Genomic DNA, 23,042 nt, shown 5'->3' on the forward strand with positions numbered 1-23,042 from the left:
AACGATCTAATTTAGATCGTTCTAGTTTCATTTTTTTTCAATACTTAGAAATTTTTTTCAAAATCTAAAACGATCTAAATTTAGATCGTTCTAGTTTCATTTCTAATTCAAGTTTTTTATAAAATTCAAATTTAATAAAAAAAAATTTCTTTTTCAGTTGTAATTCAATATTTCAAATGACAACAACAACATCAATTCAGACATTTCATGTAGAGATGTACAATTTTTTACTCAAACTGACTACTTGTCTCTTCAAACAACTGCTGATAACTTTGACAAAGCAAATCTTCTTTTGAAAACAATTTAAACATAGCTAAACAATAGTTTGATAACTTAACGAAGATTTTTCTCAACTCTCAATAGCTCATGATGCTCTCAAAGTTAACTATGACTCTTTGAAAGAATGCATTTGTCAAGTAACATTCTTAAAGTTGTTTCACCAACACCACATGTCCATTTAAGCCAATAAATGTCAAGACCTTGAAAAGACTGTCCATTCCCTCAAGCAAACCATTGAGACCTTAAGCAGTGAGAAAACCAATGAATGGTTAGAGCAAATGCAAGACAAGCAGATATTGAGTTTCTCACAAACAAAATGAAAGATATGAGACCAAATTGTGAAAAACATGAAAGACAGATTTCTGACTTAAACAGTTCTTGTTTTCTCAAAGAGTTGAATTGAAACTCTTCAAAAACAAGTTGAGGATTTGAAAGCAAACATTTGTTCTACCAAGAGAAAATCTACAAAATAGAACAAAATCCTTTTCTGGATTTCACTGCTTATTACAATAAATCAAAGATTGATAGATCAGAACTTCTTTTTGATTTGGGTTGTGAGAATCCAGCACATTTAGAGAAAATTCAAAAAGAAGATCTTGGTGCTTTGTATGATGAAAAATTTCTTCGCCTTGGCATGATTTAAGAATTCATCAGACCATCTGAGGATGACTTTGAGTCAGATGATGTTGAAAGACCAAAACCAATTCAAATAAACATTGATTATGTTGCTCTTAATGATACTTACAAGAAAACTCATAACAGATCAATTTATGAGTTAGAAGAAATAGACAACATTTCAGTGAAAGAAAATGAGTCTCAACAAGTGTCTTCACAATCAATTTCTCACAGAGCTTATATTCCACTACCATATTGGAAAAAGAAATTGAAAACCTAAAACAAAAAATTGAGTCTCAACAAAAGGTCATTGAACATCTGAAAACTCAAGATTATTCCCCAAAGGTAAATGAGACCACCCCTACCCATATGATGACTAATCATAATTCTGATGATTGCTCCACTCCATCCAATGGGAGTGAGAATTAAAAAAGTACTGCAGGATGATAGCATCTCTTCTCAAGAAATTCAAGATATGTCCACAACAATGTTATCATCATTTTTCAAGATTGAAGAGAAAATTCAAGCTTTGAAGGCTAAACGTCTTGCTTCTGTCAAGAAGGTACTTTCTTTTGAAACCCCTGTGATCACACCTAATGACCAAAGTAAAGTGACTTTAGAGAATAAAATTGAGATTCTTGAAAATCTTAAGGCTAAAGCAAAAGTATTGATTGAAAAGATGACTACAAAAACTGGTTCTCAACCAAAAAGTCAATCAAAAATTGAAAAGAAGTTAAACAACTTCTTTCAAAAAGCCTAAAGTTGAACCAAAGAAGGAATCTAAATCTAAGATTGCTCTAACTTCATTTTACTCACCCAAAGTAGCTTGCACCAGCTGTCAAAGGTAAGAACACCATTAAGGTTCATGTTTCATCTATTTCTAGAACCTCTGCTCTTAAACTATCTCTAAACATAGTTCAATATCCAAGATGTCAAAAACTAATCAAGTTTTCTCACAAAAGAAACATCTAAGGGTATAACTATTATAGGGATCAATATGGTTGGTTCACTGTTAAAACTCCAAAGAAACAGAATCCCAATCTTCAAACAATAACAAAAAATCACCATCAAGTGAAAAGTTCAATGAGTAAACAAATGTGGATTTCTAATTCATCAGTTAGAAGAATTTGGAAAGCTAATGATTACAAGAAAAATGTTTCAAACAAGAAAATATTTCAAATTTGAGTAATCTAGCTAACCAATGTCAGGAATAAAATCTAAATCTTCTGCTAAGATTTCAAAACCATTAATTGTTGATTCTAATGGTATTGTGATGAATTTGAAAAATAACCTCTTGTTCGTAAACCTCATTTGTATGCCATGACCAATTTTTCTAACACAAAAGGACCCATTCAACAGTGGTACCGAGAACAACTTAATTTTTTTTGTAGGTAATAAGGTCTGTGTTACGTATTTCCACTTTGGAAGATATTCAACACATGATCCTGGAATGAGTTTCTGTTCAAAGAACCATCTCAAATAAGTGCTTATTACCAATACGCTTACTTGCCTCTGCATGTTTTGTAAAAAATCCTCCATCTCTCTAGTTTCATTCATTATCTGTCAAACATTGATGCTATGCTTGCGTGCAATATGTTTTATATCATGCAATGATTGAGGGGGAGAGAAAGGATAATTCATAATCGAGGGGGAGTTTGTGTATTTGCACTATTTGATTAGAAACTCATTATTATTAGAAAAACAAAATATAAAATTTGAAAATTAGAAAAAACAAATAAAAATTAAAAAATTAAAATTTTTTTTAAAAAAAAGGAACCAATTTAGCCCATTTTAAATTTAAACCAATTTTTTTTACCCAACCCAGTCAAACAAACCCCCCATTTTCCTTATCTTTCTCTTTAAGGAGGGAAAGACCATCATTTTTTCTTATCTAAATCACATATACCCGTAAAACTACACTCTCACACAAAATCATCATAAAATTTTTTGTTGCTGATCATCAAAAGAAGTTAAGGGTTTTGTTTCAAATCGTTTGTGATCATTTCTTTCCATAACATCATCTAATTTCAATCACATCCACAGGTACTATTTCGAAATTGAATGTAGATCTCATTTTTTCGATTTTTCTTGAATTTCTCATTTCTGTTAGTGATTCTGTGTTGACATTGTGAATTAGAAGCATGTTTAGGATATGTGTAAATGATTATTACATGTTTAAATGCTTTATTTGATGTTTTTGAAAATTTAAAAAACCCTTCCCCCTGTTCTTGCGAAAATATGATCAGAGTATGTTTTTAAAAGGTTTGATGTGTTTCTGTTTAGATAATTGTGTTATGATAATGTTAGTTTGCATTATTCAACTGTTATGCCATGCTCAAATTTCAGTTTGATCCATTGAATGTGAATTTAGATGTATGTTTGGCTAACTGAAATAGTGTTGGCAAAGATATTTCATTTTAGAGTTGTTTGCTTCTAAAACGATCTAAATTTAGATCGTTTTGATTTCTAAACGACTTGGAAGTAAAATAACTTTACCATTCACCTTTCCTGTTCACCTTTCATGTTAATTCATTGTTAATCCCTTGAGACTGAGACCAAAACGATCTAATTGGATCGTTCTTGGGTCTGATCGCTGTGTGGTTTGAAAGTGTGTTTGGAATTCAATTGATGGGTAACTGAATTCTTATGAATTCGGTTCGCTCAAATCTGATACTTTTAAATGTAAAGAGAGATCATGTATTTGATGTCACTTTATGTTTTCAAAAATGAAGTGAAGTTTTTCTTAAAAGTTTTAAAACGATCTAAATTAGATCGTTTCATTTTTTTCTTCACTTCAAAAGTGTTTTTAAACTGACAAAACCTAAAACGATCTCTTATAGATCGTTTTACTTTTTCTTTCCCATACTTTACATTTTTTCTCTCTCATGAGAAACTTAAAACGATCTCTTTTAGATCGTTTAACTTCTTTTTTCCATTCTTAAACTTTTTCTCTCAAAAGGTTTAAAACGATCTCTTTTAGATCGTTTCATCTTCAGTTTTCCATACTTCATTTTTTTTCCTTAATGCTTTCAAAACGATCTAAATTTAGATCGTTTCATTTCCTTTTAACTGAGTTTTACTCAGAACGATCTAATAGATCGTTCTGATTTTCTATACTTAGAAATTTTTTTTTCCTTTCAAATTTTTATTTTCCTTTTATTCTTGTGTGGTGTGACAAATTGCTTTGTATGATCATATAATTGTCATATATATTTTGGAATACGAGGAATCGAACGCCTTTGTGTACTTCTTTATTATTCTCAAATATATCATACTTATATGATTATATCTAATTTTCAAAGTTCTATACATATCAAAGTATATAAGAGTACAAAGAATTGATCGCCTTTGTGAACTTCTTTGTAAATTTATATATGGAAAATATGTGTTTAACTATTCTGTGTTTATTTTATCATTACAAATAATTTATAAAGGATACACTGAGTTGATCGCCTTTGTGAACCTCTTTGTATCTTATATAACTTGTTTGTGTGAACCTTGTTATTTGCTATTCAAATATTATTTTTCTGTGTGTGTTAAATGTTTTGTGTCTCAAAATCAGAAAATATAAAAATAATGGATCATCAAGAAGAGGTTGGACATGATGAAGAGATTTCCATTAATGAATCGATTGAAGAATTCTCACAGCCGGAAATTCCATCAATATATTAGAAATAATAGATATCTGAATGATCCTTTCAATGCTCCCGGCTTTCCAATCATTTCAGCAATCTTCCATAATCATCCTCTTACTCATGCTCTCACAGTAAATGTTGATCTTGCTGAATCACATTTATTTGATATGTGGAGATCTATTATCTTTGTGCAACCACAAGATCCATCGTCTTCAAGGACTAAAGCCAAAGTTAAATCTCCAGAACTTCGTCGACAAGGCCATTTTCAATTTGAACTTCGTTCTGGAGAGAATACATATGACTTCGAATTCAATTTAGATGATTTCAGAAGATATTTAAGGCTACCAGAAGCAAACTCAAATGGGAGAAATGATTATGATACATTTGAGTCAAATGAAGTAATGTTTGCTGCCTTGATATCACTTGGCTATGACGGTCCTTTGACAAAACAACTGATTTCAAGCTGAAGAAGTTACCAAGAATTTGGTACTATGTGTTTTCTGGTCTCAGCAACTGTTTTCATCCATATACAAGAGGAATGGATAACATGACCCAGACAATGCTGTACATATTTTATGGGTTTGTGTTCAATCAGCACTACGATATTGCTCAACTTCTTTGGGATCAGCTGATAGTTGCAGTAAATGGAAAAATATCTGCTCCCAAGAAGTACATTCCATTCATCAGATTTCTCTCAGCAATTCTCCATAGTATAATCAGAACCAAGAAGCACAGTCTAAGGCTTCTTGCAACTGGGAAAGTTATTCTACATGCTTTCAAGTTTGTCAAAGATTCAGGTATTCCCAACTATTCCTACCTGATTCCATCATTCTTACTTGATATGGTTCCTAATTCTGATGATGCCAAGAAGGCATACTTGGACTGGATTAGAACAACTCTGGGACCGGTAAACCTCCCAGTTCCTACCCAAGTTGTGCATAGGTTGCCTAGTGAGGGGTCAAAGAGGAAAAGAAAAGAGCGTGAGGGTGAATCCAGTTCAGGTAGGCTTAAGAGTAAGAAACAAAGAAGTGCGAAATTTGTATTGAAGTTAAGCAAGAAAGTGTATCAGCAGAAGAAGAAGGGAAGTTCATCTAAGAAAAAGCATTTAAAAAGAAAACAACCAGCTGAACCTTCTTCTCCTACATCTTCTGAGGAAACTGTTTCTGAGTCTGGGACTCCAAAACCATTAAGAACACCACCTCCTAAAACCTCAACCATCAGAAGGTCACAATCACCAAAAACACCTTCACCACCTAGACATTCTTCACCAATTCAAACAACTCCACTTCCTGAAATTCTAACACTAGATCCTCCAGCAATGCCTCAATCACAATCAATTCCAACTCATATTCCTTCATCAACAATATCTACAACTGTTTTACTATCTCCTCCACCGACATACCTTCAAGGCCGCAGGAAGTCCATTCCTGTTCATATCAAAAAGAAAACATTCAAAGATCTCGCTTTGAGGATGATCGTTTTTCACAAGCTGAACTAGAAGATATGGCTGTTTCTGATATTGATTCATCTGATAATGATGCCAATCAGTTTGCTGATGATGTCATGGACATCCCGGAGGAACAAGGTGGAAATGAGGGAGGAGTTGAAAATGTTCGAGAGGATGAGAGGTCAGGGCTAGGTATAAGGCAAAAAGAAAACGTTAGCCTTCCATTAGTCAAAACCACATATACTCGCCGGGTTCGACCTAGGTTAGAAGACAAGAGCTCCCAACTCTTGCAAGGTCAAACCTCCTCCAGCCATTCGGAAGTCTCTCAACAGACTGACGTCTCATTTCAGCATGGGCAAAATCCATGTAATCCATCTCAGTCTCCTTCAGAGACTGTGGATGTTGAAGATAAAGAGACATCTGCCCCTCTCTTGACTATCGTTTCTGCACGTTTGTCTAGAACCCCTAGGACACTTACACCGATTGTTGTACCATTTGCACATCTAAGTGATGCTGCTGGAACAAACATAGAGAGCTCAGCTTTAGTGCCCTCTCTAGGATTGTTTGGAAGTCCTTCCATTGCTAACATTATGCCAGCTTTGAACGAAGGCACCCGTGTATCTGAATTGGCTCAGCGGCAGTTTGAACTCTCTTGAGTTCGAGCAGTTGCTGCGGCTATTCGTGCATTGGGTTTAACGGTTGATCTAAGTGACACCGGTGTTATGTTTGTCCACTTTCCAAAAGGTTCTGGTTGTGAAGCTGAATCATCAACTGTTGTTCAAACTCTTGAACCAACAGGAAATCCTGTGACAGTTATGATGTCGTCAGGTCACTCAGTAGAACCACTTGGAACTACTAATGTGCCAGTTTCTGTTACTCCTGATACTCCGATCTCTGAATCTCCAGTTGTTGTGACACTATCACCGATTGTTCGTAATTTAGTGACTCATTTGGTTGAAGGAATTGAACAAGGTCAAGACAGTGTATTACGTGCTTCAAGATACACTATTACTGGTAAACTTCCCATGGCTCAAACCAGTTCATCACCACGTAGATTGCTTACTGGTGGTACACTTAGAATTGGTTCTTCTGTTGTTACTCCAATTTCTCCACCTCCATCTAGACCAACACCTTCTATACCTCATATTTCAACTGTTACAACTGTTATTCCTTTGTCTTCTCAACCAATCATATCAACACCACCCCCAGAAATTCCAGCATCACCAACATCAATATCTACCACAACTATTCCAATTCAACAATCATTCCCTGATCCTGATTCTCCTGATTATTCTTCAAGTTCTTCATCTTCGTCAGAATCTGATATTAGTGATGCGTATCTGAATGACTATACTGCTAGTCGGCTTCATGAAAGTGGTATATCCACTGATACTCTCATTATGGCAGTCCTTCGTAGATTAAGATCTGAAGAGCCTAATTTGAACCCACCAAAGAGAGCCATATGTCATTCAATTCTTTTATATCTCTATTTCTTGGGTACTGACACTAAGCATAAGGCTGAAACTGAAGCTCTTCAAAAGAGAATCACTGAGCTTGACCAACAATGTCGACCGACCACTATCTTAAGGAGTCGGGATGATCAAAATCCTGATGATCAACCTGAGGGGGAGAATATTCAAGATAGTGGAGAGGGTCATAACATAACACAAGAAGCAAGTGGTCAAGAAAATATTGCTGATGTTGCTCAAAATGATACAACAGAAGGAAATCAAGATCAAGAGATACCTGAGCAAGTAAGATTTGAAAATGTGGAAGAAGTTGAAGAAGAATTTGAAAAGCATGATCAAAGTCAAAGTGTAGATATTCCTTCATCATCTCAAGCTCATCAAGTTCATAATTCTGATTAAGATGATTTGCCTCCGCTTGTTAAATACATCTCTCATTATTACTCAACAATGTCAAGTTCTGATCAATCAAGTGATCCTGATCCATTTCAACCAGGGAATGGGACTGATAATGATAGTGATTCTGATTCGGATGATTCTAATGATGCTCCACCAAGACCAGCTATGTCTCAAGAACAATTTGAGAAAGATATCTTTGAAGAGATTATCTATGATCTGAAAGATACAAATAATCTTGATAATCCAAGAGAGCTTAGCATGGGAGTTAGACATCCAAGAATTACTCGAGACAGAATTTGGCAAATCAATGAAGGGTATTTCTATGAGAATTATGCACAAATGCTAGATTTGAATACCAGGCTTGAAGAGTTAGTATGCAGGGCAAGATACATTGAAGAAAGAGCCTTCCCGATTTATTGCTCATCTGAGGAAAGACTCAACATGACCTTGAATAGGTTGAGAGCATTCTTTCTATTCAGACATCAAAATCAAAGGGATGCATAGTTAGAGATGATGAATGCTGAAAGTTTAGTTAGAAGTGAAGTGTGGTATAATCAGTTCCAGAGTCCAATTACAAGTGTGTTAACATTGTTTGCTCCTATCAAGTACCAAAACCAAAGACTTGTTCGATTTAGAGTTCGCAGAGCTGATGGTCGCATTTATGTTGTTCAAGAAGAATCTTTCCAATACTTGCCAATCTTTGACATCCTCTTTCTCTATAATCAGTATGCTCATCTGATTACAAAGACTCCGGATCAACTCATTGCTTATGAAGCTCTGAAGAGTCACATTCAGGCTTTAATCAGATATTATGAGTTTAATGATTTCCAAATTGGTCTAGAAAGGAGAACAAGAAGAATCAATCTCACAAGACCAAATCAGAGAGCAGGAGGATATGAATTGAATTCTTATCAAATTGGAGATCCAATAGAAGAATTGGATGGATTTGTTTTCATCAACAGCTTCAGAGGAAAAATCTTTATCCGTGCATCTGATTTTCCCAAGTATTCAGATGGCACTTTGAAATATTGTTTATTCTTCCTCAAAGCCATACATGATAATCCTGATCCTTGTGAAAATGAAAACATCCAGACTCAGAGAGAAAGACACATAAGACAGATCCAAGAGACCATTGATATGCGTTAAAGGATTAGAGATCTTATTGCTGCCAGGACAATTAGACCAAGAGAAGGAATTATTTATACTGAGACAGGTTCATGGGTTCTTTGGAATCCAAGTCATGAACGAGGTCCTCATAATATTTCTCAAGTTAACTTTCAAGACAACATCAGATTGCCCGATGAACGTCCAGAAGGTGCTAACTGGCATTTCATTCCTAAGAGGTATTTGAATGACTCTTGGAATAGTTACAAGAAAAGAGCTTTTTGGAGTTCTATGAATGATAAGCCATCAACATCAAAAGCAGCTCAAGATTACCAGAAAAGAAAGAACAAGAAAAGACGAGCAGAGAAAAGAAGGAGGAGAAACAGGAGGAACCGATGAAAGACAACCAAGCACTAAGGGGGAGAATGTTAGAAATTCAAAATAGTGCTTAGTTGTATTTCTTTACATTGTTAATTTGTATGTTTAATATAAGGTTGAGGGGGAGCTTATGTATTTTACTTAGAGTATAAATACCCCTCAAGCCTTAACTTTTTAAAAAATAAACTTTGTCACATTTTCCTAATAACATTTCCCAAGCTTTCCACACACACATATCTTCTCTCTCAATACACACACTAACACACACACATCCACCATTGTTATACACCTTACTTCCGCACCCGAACACGAATGATTTCTGGTATATTACAGTGGAGAGTGACAAAGATGCTACGTTTCGCGAACCTGCTGCTCCAAAGTCAGGTGTGGAAAATTCTTTTTCTATTATCTCCTGTTTTTTCTTTTGTTTTTGTTTTTGACAAAAAATTCCTTCTTTATAGACCTCCATGATCAAGAGATTTTAGAGTGGTTGAATGCTGAGGACATGAATGCAGAAGATGTTAAGAAAATCGACAATATGGACAATGAGACATTCCTTCGTGTCTTTAAAAAAGATCGTCAGTTCCATACGTACCTTGATGTGGTTATTGCAAGGCGTTTTTCTAGGATGTCTGTTGATCTTAGGTCCAAGAATTTGGAGATGCATTCCTTGTCAACAACAATTAAAGATTTGAAGGCTAGAGAGGCCCGTTTTGTCACTACTGTTGAAGCATCGGATATTGTTCAAGATTTGAGGAGACAAATTAATTTTTTGAAGGCAGATGCAATTGTTCATGATGAAGCAGTGTTGAAGTTGCAGGATGAGTTCGCTGCAGAGCGTGAGGTTTCCAAGACGTTATGTGATCAGGTTGATTTGTTGGAGGATAGGGTTAGGTTGGTTACCGAGGTCATTCCCTATGTGAACAAATCTTTGCTATATAGTGATGAAGTTGGGCAGCTGTTGGGGAATTTGACTTCCGCTGAGAGGGCAGAAGAAAGGTCCACCGTGTTGGAGGAGTTTGCTGCAGAGGGTAAGTGTGACCTTCGTTGCAGAGGTGATTTTGTTGCCACTGCTTCTCTTGACCTTGAGGTTGCTGACCAAAAATGGAAGGAAGCTTCTTTTCCGTTTCTGGAGAAAATTGTTGCTGATCCCAATGCTGCTGTGGAAGACTTGCTCAATATTACCCCTAATGTAATTCAACCTGAAGTTGCTGTTATCCCCCAATGACGGCCTACGCGCCTTTGTCGTGGCGAATGTGCCCTTTTCAAACAATCTTCTTTTGATAACAGCTTGTAATGCTGTTTTGGATAATTTACTTTTAATGTTTGTGGATATTTGAAACTTGTCTTGGTAGTACTAACCATGTTTGCAGCTTAAGAGTTGTCTTTTTTGCAGCTTGAACGCCGTCTTATGTTGCACATATTTGTTTTTGCATGCTTGATTTGTATGGATATATCCATAGGTGTCTCCTAGGACTATTGTTCCTTTCGTTATCTGGAGTTTTATATTTATGGGCGTCCCCATTTTTAAAAAATTTTGTGGCGCATATTTTTGCGTCTTATATTTTTTCCTATTCTTCATCTTTTTTTTTTATGTATGAATTAGGAGGGAAAGAGGAAACAAAAAGCCTTTATTGCATAAAAGTTGAGGTTACATACCATATCCTCTAGGCTTTGGAAAAAGAAAAATGTAATGGGCTTTATCAAATGGGCCATTCGTTATTATCCATGATATGGCCTGTCATTCATAGATATTTCGCCGCAGCCGTCTCGGCCTTCATTAGAAAGCTTTTTGGCCTTCCCTTCTAAGGTTGCTATTCTCCCATTCGTTTCGTACTTGATCAGGCCGTGCATTACGGATGGAATCATTCCGAACTTTTGAATTCCGGGCCTGCCCAAAATTGCTTGAAAAAAGGAAGTTCCACTAACTACCATGAATGTGATTTTCTCTTTTCGTTTCCAATGTCCCTTTCCGATTGTTGTTTGCACAGATAGTTTTCCTAACGGTTCGTCTGTGTTGCCAGAGTACCCTTGAATCGAAGCCCCTGCCTTTCTGAAGTTCATTCGTGACAAAGGGTTTAGCTTCCAGAATACTTCTTCGTACAGGACATTGCACTCACTCCCGGTATCTACTACTATTTCTTTTACCTTTGAGACTTCTAGGAGTGCTGAAATTATTAGGGGGTCTCTGAAGATTCTGCCGTTATAGATGGGTAGGAAGGTGACGATGGGTACATTCCCCCTGTAGGTCCTTCGGGACGAGTTTCCAATCTTTTTCTTCACGATGGTGTAGATGGTTTTGTCGGGACTTTCTTCTTGTCATCTGTGTCATCCTCCTTTTTAGGATATTGCTGTTGCCTGACGCTTTTCACCAAGTGTGACAGTTTTCCCTCGTTGATTGCTTTTTCAATTGCTTTTCTCAGTTGCCAACATGCATTCGTGTCGTGGCCATAATCCCTGTGAAACTCACAATATTTTTCGGGATCTTTCTTATTTTTGCTGCTCAGTCTGGGAGGTGTTGGGAAGGTCTTTGCTACACTTTCAGTGAGGAGTATCTCCTTCGGGCTCTTGTGGAGTTCTGGCAGGTTGAGCTTTAGGTATCCTTTTTCATCTTTGTTATACGGGCTGTATCTTGGCCTTTCTCTGTCGTTATTCCATTTCCCTTTCCTATTCGTCTGAGTCTCCTTGTCCAGAGTCGGGCTAATGTCTCCCTTCGGCACGGTGTCCCTTGCATCAAGGTATACGTGCGCTTTTTTCTGAACGGCTTCGTACGTTTTCGGGAGGTCTCTATGCAGAAATTCAACGAGTCCCCTGCTTTGGAGACCATGCAATAACGCCGATATCCTTTGTGACTCGGGAAGGTCCACGATATCTTCTGTTTCGGTGGTGAATCTGTCAAGGAACGCCCTACAAGGCTCTGTTTCCTTCTGCTTTACCCCATGGGTTGCCACATGTAGTTTCTTATGTTTCTTCTGTTGGCTAAATTGGGCTCTAAATTTTTCCTTAAGGTCTTCGAAGCTAGTGATGGACCCTTTCGCCACGTTTTTTAGCCATTCTCGGGCATCCCCTTCGAGTGCATACTTGAACATCCGACACGCAACTGGTACGTTCAAGACCTTCATCTTGGCCACGCCTTCGAATGCTTCAATGAAGTCATCCGGGTCGCTTTTCCCTTTGTATGTTCCGAGATAAGAGGGGTATTTTAGATCCTTTGGGAGGGGATAGTTCTGTATCCATGCGATGAATGGTGAGTTTTCGACGCTTCCCCCTACCATCTGCAATTCTAGGGCATTTTGATACATCGGAGCCCCCCAGTTCTGTGGTTTGTAGGGTCCTTGTGTGGGGAGGGGAACGATATGCTGCGGTGGATAATACTGATGGAACTGTGGCTGCCTTGTCTGAGGATTTCCGTAGGCCCCTCCGATGGGTTGGATGCCATATGGTTGGGAAACATGTTGTGAACTTCCTGCCCCATTCACGCCTTCCTATCCAAAGCCTTGTGGTACGGGATAACTTTGTCCCACGGGACCCTGCGGGATCTACCCCGAAGGCCCTGGTCGACCTTGGCCTATGGAGCCTGAGAGAATAGAGACAGGGAGCGTATGGAAGGTCGGGCCCACATATTGTTGTGTCCCTTCGGTGGGCACTCGATAGACCGGAGCGGAAGACCCGACATGGGTTTGTCCTGAATTTTGATGCGTTCCAGTCGGGACTCCTGAATGACTTCCGGGTGGTATCTCGTGTCTTGGAGGCGCGTTACCTGTCGTGTCAGACCCTCTCGGGGTTGGTTCGGACCGGGGCACATTAGGGTTGTGGTTGCTCTGCCCCGTAGCGGGGACATCACCTCTAGGGTTGGCTTCGGGCGCCGTGTTCCCTTGTATTGGAGCTTCCGCGCCTTCCAGTTGTGTTTGGTGTAGGGGCGTTCGAGGCCTTAAACCTTCGCTTCCCAGGCCAAACCCATAACCTTCTTCGGGCCGAAGTCTTGGGTTCCGTGGATAACGCCAAAGCCTTCTCGGGGGGGTATCAGCGTCGTAGTCGTCGTCTGTCTCCCCGTCAAAGTTTAGCGTCCTGGTGACGCTGTCGAGTGCTCCCATGCTCCTGAGATACCTAATGGTGCGGCTAATGTGGCCGTAATTTCTAATGATGTAGTCCGGGTTGAACAACTGTGGGGGTCCGGACGAGGACCCTAGCATGAATCCCTTTCGTTCCTCCGATGTTTGTTCGGGGCGACTAGTGTCGATGTCGGCTCCTTGATTGACGGGTTGGACATCACCTCCGGGCGCTCCAGTTACAGGCCCGGACCCTGGGGCGGGGTTTCCATTTTCGTTGGTTTGTTGGGAGTTTTGACCAAACCCAGGCGGGACATCAGCCATGTCTTGATTCGATACAGCAAACAATGCCTACGATGGTTATGGGATCTTGAGTAGTGGGTCCCACGGATGGCGCCAAATGTTTGCGTACCAAACCAAGGTTTATGTGATGTGGACTATAAGGTGATTTGACTCGTTTGTTGGCGATTCCCCGAAGGTAGAGTTGGTCTCTTTATGCCAGCTAGGTTTTCTTTATATTTTTGTGAATGCCCTTAGTAGGTCTTACGGCTCTTCCTTTTATAGGAGAAATATTCTTGAGGAACAAGTAGGCCGCTTAGGGTTTCCTAAGTCTTAGGCCGGTGATATAATTTCCCCAATTATCAATTGGGGATGATAAGATCAAATCCCTACTTTATAGGGGAACGATTCTTATCTTTTGCTTTTGCAGGAGCCTTCGTCGCGAATGGTCCTTCGTATCTCAGCCATTATGTTAAGGCCTTCGTACCGATAGAGGGGTATGTCATCAGTGATGATGACAATTTACAAAGTGTAATAAGTATTAGGTAACATGAAGTTTGAGAAGTTACATATCTGTCAAGTCAAAAGCCTTAAAACCGAAATGGTCACATTGATCTGTTACGTCAAAAGCATTAATAATGTATTTCTAAATATCAAAGTGACAAAATTGTTACATACTATCTAGAGGATGATTGTCCACAAAGATCTAATACCGGTATGACACTTATTCAAAAGTAACAAATAAATTATGCAATTGTTAAAATAAAGCCGTTGGAATTATATGATTATTAAGTCTTTGTTTTGCAATATACCCAATCTTCATTCCCTGAGCTGTTCATATCTTCATTCCCAGACACCACCATTGTTTTGAATCTACTTTCTAAAAAGTACTAAGAATGAGACGATGGTTAGGCCGTTCTGCCGATAATAGAAGTGACTCGACATATTCCCTGCAAACTGTGGCAAGCAACAATCAGATGATGCAAGTACATATACCATAATTATAACTGCAAGCAGGACCTATGAATGGTGAACCTAACGCAACAAATTTGATCTTTGTACAATACATCAATTTCTTACATAATTAAAAGGGACAAAAGAACTTCCAGTAAACTCATCCTGCCAGTTTTGAGTTGCACTAAATAACTCACATTTTAAACTAAATAACCTAAAGCAGGACCTATGATGGTTAGATCTACACAAGAAATCAGTAGGCAAGTGTGCGCCTACCAAATGATAAACATGTCAAGTCATTTAATGACTTGGTAGAAAAGGACCAAAGCAAGAACACATGACAGAGTCCTAATCAAACAGTTGTAGTAGGGTACTATGTTCAAACAGGTTGGTCAAATGGGAAGCATTCTATTGTTAGTCAAACGGGTCGCTAGACAAACACTTAGGTCTAAAAGTAATGGGCAACAACATCAATCACCTTGTCATGAATGGCAATGGCATACAAATACATTTAAGTTACGTAACATTAATGTATAATAAGCAAAAAGAGTTTTTACCTTAAGAAAATGAGGAGAGATCGTCTATTGGACCAAGTCCAGAACTGATGATAACGCTAACAAACCTAAACAAAAAGAAAATCAAAACAGTGAATGATAAATGAATGCATTTTTACTATCTATAATATAATATATACACCAATAATCAAGAATGAATGACTTGTAAGGACAAAGGAGTTGAGTTAGCATCTTGAAACGTTCGGTTGTCACACGGTAGTAGCTTTTTTACTCCAAATCATGTTTAGAAAATTAAACAAATTCAATTGACATAGTCTCAAAACTGAAAAGGAAATCAAACACCTAGAATACAGTAACTTGCATGTTATTCGAATCATGTAACACAACTTATGACATGAGAACATAACCACATATTCAAAGGATGATTCAATTAATGTACACAAAAATGACAATTCAAATGGTGATTTCTAGAATTATCAAAGGACGATTCAATTAATGTACACAAAAATGACAATTCAAATGGTGATTTCTAGAATTATCAAAGGACGATTCAATTAATGTACACAAAAATGACAATTCAAATGGTGATTTCTAGAATTACCTGGTGAAGGACAGTATGTGTGTTTCCCCTAATAATACACAAAGTAGAAATTTTCTAATTGTAAACATCGATGAAGAAAAGCAGTCGTATTAGAAAAACAGATTTGATATAAGATGGTGCAAATAACAATATTATATAGCATACTTTGAGTCAGATATACTGAGATATGTGGCTATATACACATATCACATCCATTGGTTTATCAACAATCTGAATGCATCTGTTTTCAATCTGCTCTATGGCATACAAATGGAGACACTCCATTCGAGTCAGATACACTGAGATATGTGGCCATATACATTTGAGTATGACACGAAGATGACAACGGGATGCAAGAATATGTTTGAAAAGGGATCCTATTTTTAAGCACAAAACATATCTATATTCTTTTCACATGCTAACCAACAACCAATTCTAGATGATAATTCATTTGGTGCAGGTGATGGTAAATGAACATCTCAACATAATATGTGGGTAGCTATCATAATAACAATACATATTTTAATCACTTTCGCCCTCGTCACCTATCACCTAAATCTTTATAATTCAAAAAACTTCAACTTGTTATCTATACGAAACAGGAAGGTCTAACCTGAACTTAATTTGTAGACGTCGTGAAATGGACTAAGTACAGAATTGCTCATAAAACTAAGAAACCTGCACACAATGAAAAAGAAAACAGTGAAATATAAATTAAGCCAAGTACACAAAAATAAAATTAGATGGTACTTAAAACCAGTTAATACCTTCCATAAGCTATGCATCTTGTAAAACTTCCCTATACACCACATTTGCCGTGTATACTCCAGGTCAAGAGAATTCTTGGGTAGGCCTAACCAACACCTTCACCTCTTCACGTGATATCCCCCTAGATAGTGCCACATATAGTTGTCCATGCGAGAACACGAGTTCCAGTAGGTATACCCCGACGTTTGGAATGGTCTGACCCTGCGCCTTGTTTATTGTCATTGCAAAGCTAAGACGGACTGGAAATTGCTTTCTCTTCAACTTGAAGGGGTACATATCATTTTCAGATGGACACAGAGGAATTCTTGGTAAAAAACTCTTTTCCTGGCATGCTGACCAACGTCTATCTCGGCATCGATGACATTTCGTTGAAAACCTTTGCATATCAACCTTGTGCCGTTACACAGCCCGTTCCATAGATCAATATTACGTAATAGTATGATCGGGCATCCAACTTTCAGTCGTAGGCAATGAGGGGGCAAACCACTAACGTTAAGCGAGTTTAAGAATTCAATCGGATAATACTTGTTAACATCATCTTCTGCCTCATCAAAGCTATAATAGATTTGCTCCTCCTTGCAGAATCTACCAATTAACTCATCATTTATCTCATCGACATTATCATTTTTAGTTGACAGTATGGCCCTAGAAATTATGTACCCCGAAGAATTTCCATTGACATCCATAGAAGGGAATATGGCACTAATTAAATCCTCTTTTGGTTTAGCTCCATTATTGTACGGGATGGTCATATCATGAGGTATGCGAATAAAGCTTCCATCAATCACTTCTTCTTCCCCATCACCACTCTTAAAAGAAAATCCGAAAACCATGGATTAGTTCGTGCTCTCATATTTACAGTTAGACGCATCTTTTTGATAACAGTCCACAAAGGCGACATCCGTAGGCTCGAGTCTACAATCTGTGCGCGGGTTCCTTTTTTGACAACCGGCAGGACCTGTCTGAAATCGCCTCCCAAAACCATTATTTTACCGCCAAATGGTTGTTTTACGCCTGTTATGCCTTGCATTGTTCAATCCAATGCCTCAACCGCTTATCGTTTAGCCATCGAGGCTTCATCCCATATGATAAGTTTGGCCTTACGGAGTAGCTGAGCAGTCCCACTTTGTTTACTGATGTTACAAAGAGAATTATTATTGAGGTCGAGGGGAATCTTAAATCTTGAGTGGGCTGTTCGACCACCGGGCATGTTATTAGCGCTGCCCCTGACAAAGCAGTGGCCAGGGCAATCTGCCCACAAGAACGAACCTCGTCAAGTAGAGCATTATACAAAAAGGTCTTCCTTGTGCCGCCTGGGCCATCTACAAAGAACACACTTGAACAATCATCATCAACGTGCCTCATGATCGTATCATACGCAACCCTCTGATCAGCGTTGAGAAAATCTTTTGCGCGAAGATGATCGTCTTCAACAACTATGGAATTTTCTTCTTGCAATTCGCGACAGCCTCCCGAGTAGAGATGATTTGTGGTCATATGAGGAAGGTAAAAATCATGTAGACTCTTGCTCATAGATTGAAGGAACACCGAAATGTCTTTAAGAACCATATTCTAAACTTGTTCACTGTTTTAGCAATGTCTTTTGTAGTCTTCAGAAAGTGAGTCGTAATGTTCATCCCAAAACCTTCTAACATCACCAGGGTCACAAAATACCAATAGTGTGGCAAATAATCGTCTCAAAGAATGTGGAAACTGAAATACGGTAGCCTCTGTAAGACATTGCGATAAGCCGTCATCGTTCTCGATCAATCCTCTCTCAACTGCTGATTTTCTAAAAAGTGGGTGTTTTACACCGTTGGCTGTGTAAAGATCATCAAAGGAGGCGGGTCCTTTAACATGCATTAAGAGCAAGCGTAAGTAGTATCGTTCGCCTTCTGCTGGGTTAGCTGAGACCACCCGACCAATCGTTTTCTGACCATGTCGAGGCATCCAAACATTTCCATGCCACGTGAAGTGTTTCGGAATATCTTTGTACATGTCTTGCAGCTTCATTCACTCTATTCAGGTCAAAAAAGGCTGTCAACATTGTCTTTTTGCCCCACTCCCGACTTAACATAGTTCTTGGTGAATCAGTTTCCCTAAATCGAACATGATGCTTTTCAGGAAGATGAAGTTGCAACGCCATGACATACGGGTGGATTTTAGAAAGGGGAAACTTGAAAATACGCCACATTGCCTCGGGAGTTGAGATATAACGTGCATCTTGATATCGTTGTATCTCATTAACCACCACTTCTTCCTGATCAGGGTCGATATGGATGGCTTGTTTATCGTGACCTTTGTAGACATATTTGAACGGATATTTCACAGACTTTATGCTTGAGCAAATCTCCAAATTCATGTGACAATTGAACATCATAAACAACTTGGGGTTGTAGGGAACGACCCATCTGTTATCAATATCATGTTTCCCCTTCCTCATGGTGATCCCATTGGCTCTCCTCCGATACAATGGATATGAGTCGTCTCCTTGTATAGTGTGTTCATTGAACTGCCGAGGATAATAAAAACGACATTTTTTAGGATCCCCTTGCATGCATGGACTTTGATTATTTAGACATCCACAGGGTCCATGAATCATGTGTGCAACAACCAGTTCATGCAATTTCAGATACCTTGTCAGGTTTGGGATTTCAGCACACACTAGGTTGTCGTATTGGTCAGGAGTGGTAATCTTATGTGATGATTCCATAATGAGAAGAAAATGTGCATGAGGTAACCCACGCTTCTGAACTCAATGACGTACACATAAGCCTTTACCTTGCCGAGGACATGCTTTTCAAGCAGTTGCTTTTTCAGATCCTCTAGTTTCGCCCAAAAGATTCTTGCAACTAATCCAGGTTGGTCTTGAGCAGTTTGACCGGGTAAGAGTTCAGCAGTGATTTCATCCCAGCTTAGAATGCACGTAAATGTAAGGAAGATATCAGGCTTACCGTCATCTTGTACCAATGCCATGGCATCTAAAAAACGTCGACGCATGTCGCGCGGACCTCCAATAAAAGATGCCGGGAGTAAAACCCTTTTATCGATATTCTTCAATTGAACTTCACCGGCGTTCACACAATCCACTATACCTTGATACAAATCAGCTCTTATTCTTGGCTGGTTATGCTCATAAAACTACAAACGTGAGGTCTCAATCTTTATATAGTTGTCCACCGCAAACTGTTGCAACAATCTCTCACCTAGGAGAATTACGTTCTCGGTAGGGCGGATCTGGAACTTGTAGCAGTAATACTCCCTCATGGTACTGTCTTCCTACCTCGACATGTTAGATTGCAATGTGTAAAATAAATTGTTGAAATAAAAAAAAAACAGTTGAAGTTAGAAATAGTAAAGAACTATGTGTATAAAATAAAAAATATTGAACCTTCTCCATCTTCATCATCTCCAATGTTATCTTCATCATTAACAATGTCATCCATTGAAAATCCATTTCTTGGTATTCTATTGTGCCATCCAGACTCACCATTGGGGAAAAACAAAGGATATGACAGTGGATCATAACAACCAAAGTAATGTTGAATCCGTTGGAAATGTTGAGACCTCCCATATAAGACAATGCTTCTCTTGTATGACGTTATGTTGTCATTTCCTTCAACCCATATCCCAGCAACCTATAGTCAAATTATGTTAAGTTATGTAGTAATTCTAAAATTATATATATTAAGGTAAAAACTCGTAGAATATAGAATTACTATAAAGGTTAAGAATATACCATCAAAAGGGTTAATTCCTAATCTGTTATTCCTATAATTCATATATTCGGAAAACTGTTAAAAAGCAACTATAAATACCATAAAGACAGAATTAGACCAGCTTTAAATTAAAAATACGAAAACCACGTATGACCCTTATAACAACAAAAATTTAGTAAAAACTTCAAGAATGATAGATAGTAAAAACTTAGGGTCATGTACCATGTTGCAATCAACTAACTATCATCAAAGGTTAACAATAAAGGTGAACTGAAACTTTTTATTTATAGTTAACATATTTATTGCCTCTGATGTCGTAGGACGATTGTACTCCCTTTGGTCAAGTTCAACCGATGCTTTCAAAGTGACTCTGTAGCGGTCTAGAGGTCCCAACTCAGCCATGCTGCGAAAGGTTGCTGCATACGGATTTGCAGCAAGAGCACGTGTCAAGATACGAACGATGTTCCTATCAAGATTTGGCCATCTAAGTCTCAGATCTTCTTCGGTGTCCGCATCATAGAAATACAATTGTAAATATCTTGGTGTTTCGTCCCTCGGTACTAACTGATCAACCTGGTGATATATTCCTCCATGAACACGAAAAGTATAAACTCCATCCGTCATATTTGCCAAATTTTTATCTAAATTGACACCCATTTAAGTGAACGAAACATTTGTGTTCTAAGAACGTATGTTGTGTCTGAACATCTTCCCTAAATTTGATTGATCGACAAAGAGGTTATATAGTTCTGTTGGAACATTTGTTACAGCCAATTTTGTCTTTCCTCCCATACAACAAAAGGTAGGGAATTCAAACTTAAACTTCGTTGCTCCACAATAACGACAGTTTGGTTGTTTTATCAACACACAATGCTTTCTAGGGAGGCCCCTGTATACAAAATCATAAGGATCCTCATCGAGTTCGCCGTGTATGCTCGAGGGATTGACATTAACTTCACTACAATGTCCTACATAATAACCATTAGCATTCTTTAAAATTTCAATATAAAAAATTGTAATATACAACTATAATATAAATGATTTTAGTTAGGTACCTGTTGAAGATTCGCTGATAAAATTTTGACCCCCTGCAATCAATTTTGATGGTTGAGTGATGACAGATTCATAAATAGGCTGGAGATTTCCACTCGCACTTTGAAGGCCTAATAGAATGAAAATTATATTGGTTTTGATACTGAAATTTGTACTATCGGTATTAGTTGTAAGAAAGTAGTTATAGTAAGTAACCTCTTGATGATGCGCCTATGAACGTGGATGACCCTGCGATCACTGATGATGATTGATTGGCGATTGATTCAAACAAAGGCAACAAATTTCCAATTTCACAGTGAATGCCTATCCAGTGGAAAGTTTAGCAGCAAGTTAATAAAAATAATAATTATAATAAGATAATAACATTAGTAAATGAAATAATGACTAATAAATGTAAGTTACCTTGGAAGCGATGACGTGTGACAGATGAAGTCAGACGTGAAGATGCGGCTAGAAAGGTATTGGTGGGGATTTCATTGTATACCGGCTCGTCCAATGTATCTAGGCCTATATGATTGTCATTATTCATTGGTTGTTTCTGTTTACTTGTGGATGCTACATGTGTAACACAACTTTCTGTAAGGATTTTGTTCAATGAAGATCTCCTCGGTTGGACGCCTTTGTATAAGGTAAGAAGGGAATTTTTGTTAGGCGGTTTGAGAGAAAGATGTTGGTTGGATTGTGTTATATTTTCTTTATTCCCTACTGGTGGAGTAGTTTGGGGAGCTGGCATCATGTTCTGCCTTGTAGTCCTGTAATACGATGAACGATTCCATGAACGATTCGTCAACTCTCGAAACGGAACCCTTTGTTGTACTGTATTTTTCTTTGCCCTTTGTTGTGCCTTGTAGTCTTTGTTGTATTCGAAAATGTTAGGTAAAAAAAATGCAAACAAATTATATAAAAAGCAACAATTAGTAGCATATATAATCATAAATAATAAGTAAATACCTAGGCGTATATCAATATTAGGTTGGGAAACATCACGAGTCATGCATTTCCTCATTTTAGCATTCTCTTTTCGCCGGGCACAGTAATCTCGATGGTATTGTCTTCGTTTTTCTGTGTACAATTTGTGTGTATTAGTTCAGGAGGTGAAAGATAAATTGTATACAACCCAAACCAAAAGTAAACCATCAGGTGAGAGCTCACACACCTTTTGCCAAATCAATACTTATGTCGTTGCCCTTTGTAATTGCAGTTCCATCAGTTTGATCAGGCCCCTGAATATTGAATGGAATGGTGTGAATTGTAATTTATGAATGTTATTAATTATACATTTGGACAAAGTGCAGGATGTACTATGTGATGGTTTTCTAGGTAATTAGGACATACATAAGTTTTAGTTTCAAACGTCAAACGACACGATATTGCCTATACACACACACACACACACACATATATATATATATATTTACATATACTTATGCCTGTAACATATCAAAGTACCTTTTAATATCTTACATCTTACATTATAGCTAACATTTAATGTAAAGGTCGGGAAACAGGAAACTATATACATTAATCTATGATAGTTTACATAAATGCCCAAAACTCGAAGTGTACCATGTTACTATAAGCGTAAGTGGTATCTAAGATGTGAAAAAAAAACAGGTCATATCCGTAATTTTGATAATGTTATTGTTATCAATTGCAGCAAATTGCAAGAAAATAACTATCTATAAAAAAAACTCACTCAGGAATTTTATCGAACACCTTTTATGCACTGTATAAAAAAGTAACTAATATTAGAAGAAACATTACCAGAAGGTGATCAGAGTCACACAACATCGATGGAAAGA

General features: G+C 37.8%; 3 protein-coding genes across 3 annotated transcripts; 1 reads left to right on the forward strand and 2 right to left on the reverse strand.

Annotated features, from left to right (window-relative positions):
- The first annotated feature begins 5,299 nt into the window (after positions 1 to 5,299).
- Positions 5,300 to 6,027, forward strand: LOC122601263 (platelet glycoprotein Ib alpha chain-like). Its single transcript, XM_043774027.1, has 2 exons — positions 5,300 to 5,326; positions 5,578 to 6,027. Exons 1-2 carry the CDS (start codon positions 5,300 to 5,302, stop codon positions 6,025 to 6,027), a joined length of 477 nt encoding a protein of 158 aa, XP_043629962.1.
- Positions 6,028 to 11,602: 5,575 nt separating this feature from the next.
- LOC122601265 lies at positions 11,603 to 12,625 on the reverse strand. Its single transcript, XM_043774028.1, has one exon. The coding sequence runs from the start codon at positions 12,623 to 12,625 to the stop codon at positions 11,603 to 11,605; it is 1,023 nt and encodes a 340-aa protein (XP_043629963.1).
- A 3,736-nt stretch (positions 12,626 to 16,361) lies between these two features.
- On the reverse strand, positions 16,362 to 17,301 carry LOC122601266. The gene is made up of 2 exons (XM_043774029.1): positions 16,806 to 17,301; positions 16,362 to 16,378 (listed from the first exon to the last, which is right to left on the reverse strand). The coding sequence occupies exons 1-2, from the start codon at positions 17,299 to 17,301 to the stop codon at positions 16,362 to 16,364; spliced, it is 513 nt and encodes a 170-aa protein (XP_043629964.1).
- Positions 17,302 to 23,042: the final 5,741 nt, after the last annotated feature.

Source organism: Erigeron canadensis, chromosome 5 (genome assembly GCF_010389155.1).
Source record: "Erigeron canadensis isolate Cc75 chromosome 5, C_canadensis_v1, whole genome shotgun sequence".
NCBI lineage: Eukaryota > Viridiplantae > Streptophyta > Magnoliopsida > Asterales > Asteraceae > Erigeron > Erigeron canadensis.

Coding starts and splice junctions, on each gene's coding strand:
- LOC122601263 (XM_043774027.1), top strand. CDS start 5,300: ATGCTTTCAAGTTTGTCAAAGATTCAG. Junction 5,327..5,577: donor CAAGTTTGTCAAAGATTCAG/GTATTCCCAACT, acceptor TTTGTATTGAAG/TTAAGCAAGAAAGTGTATCA.
- LOC122601265 (XM_043774028.1), bottom strand. CDS start 12,625: ATGTATCAAAATGCCCTAGAATTGCAGATGGTAGGGGGAAGCGTCGAA.
- LOC122601266 (XM_043774029.1), bottom strand. CDS start 17,301: ATGGTTTTCGGATTTTCTTTTAAGAGTGGTGATGGGGAAGAAGAAGTG.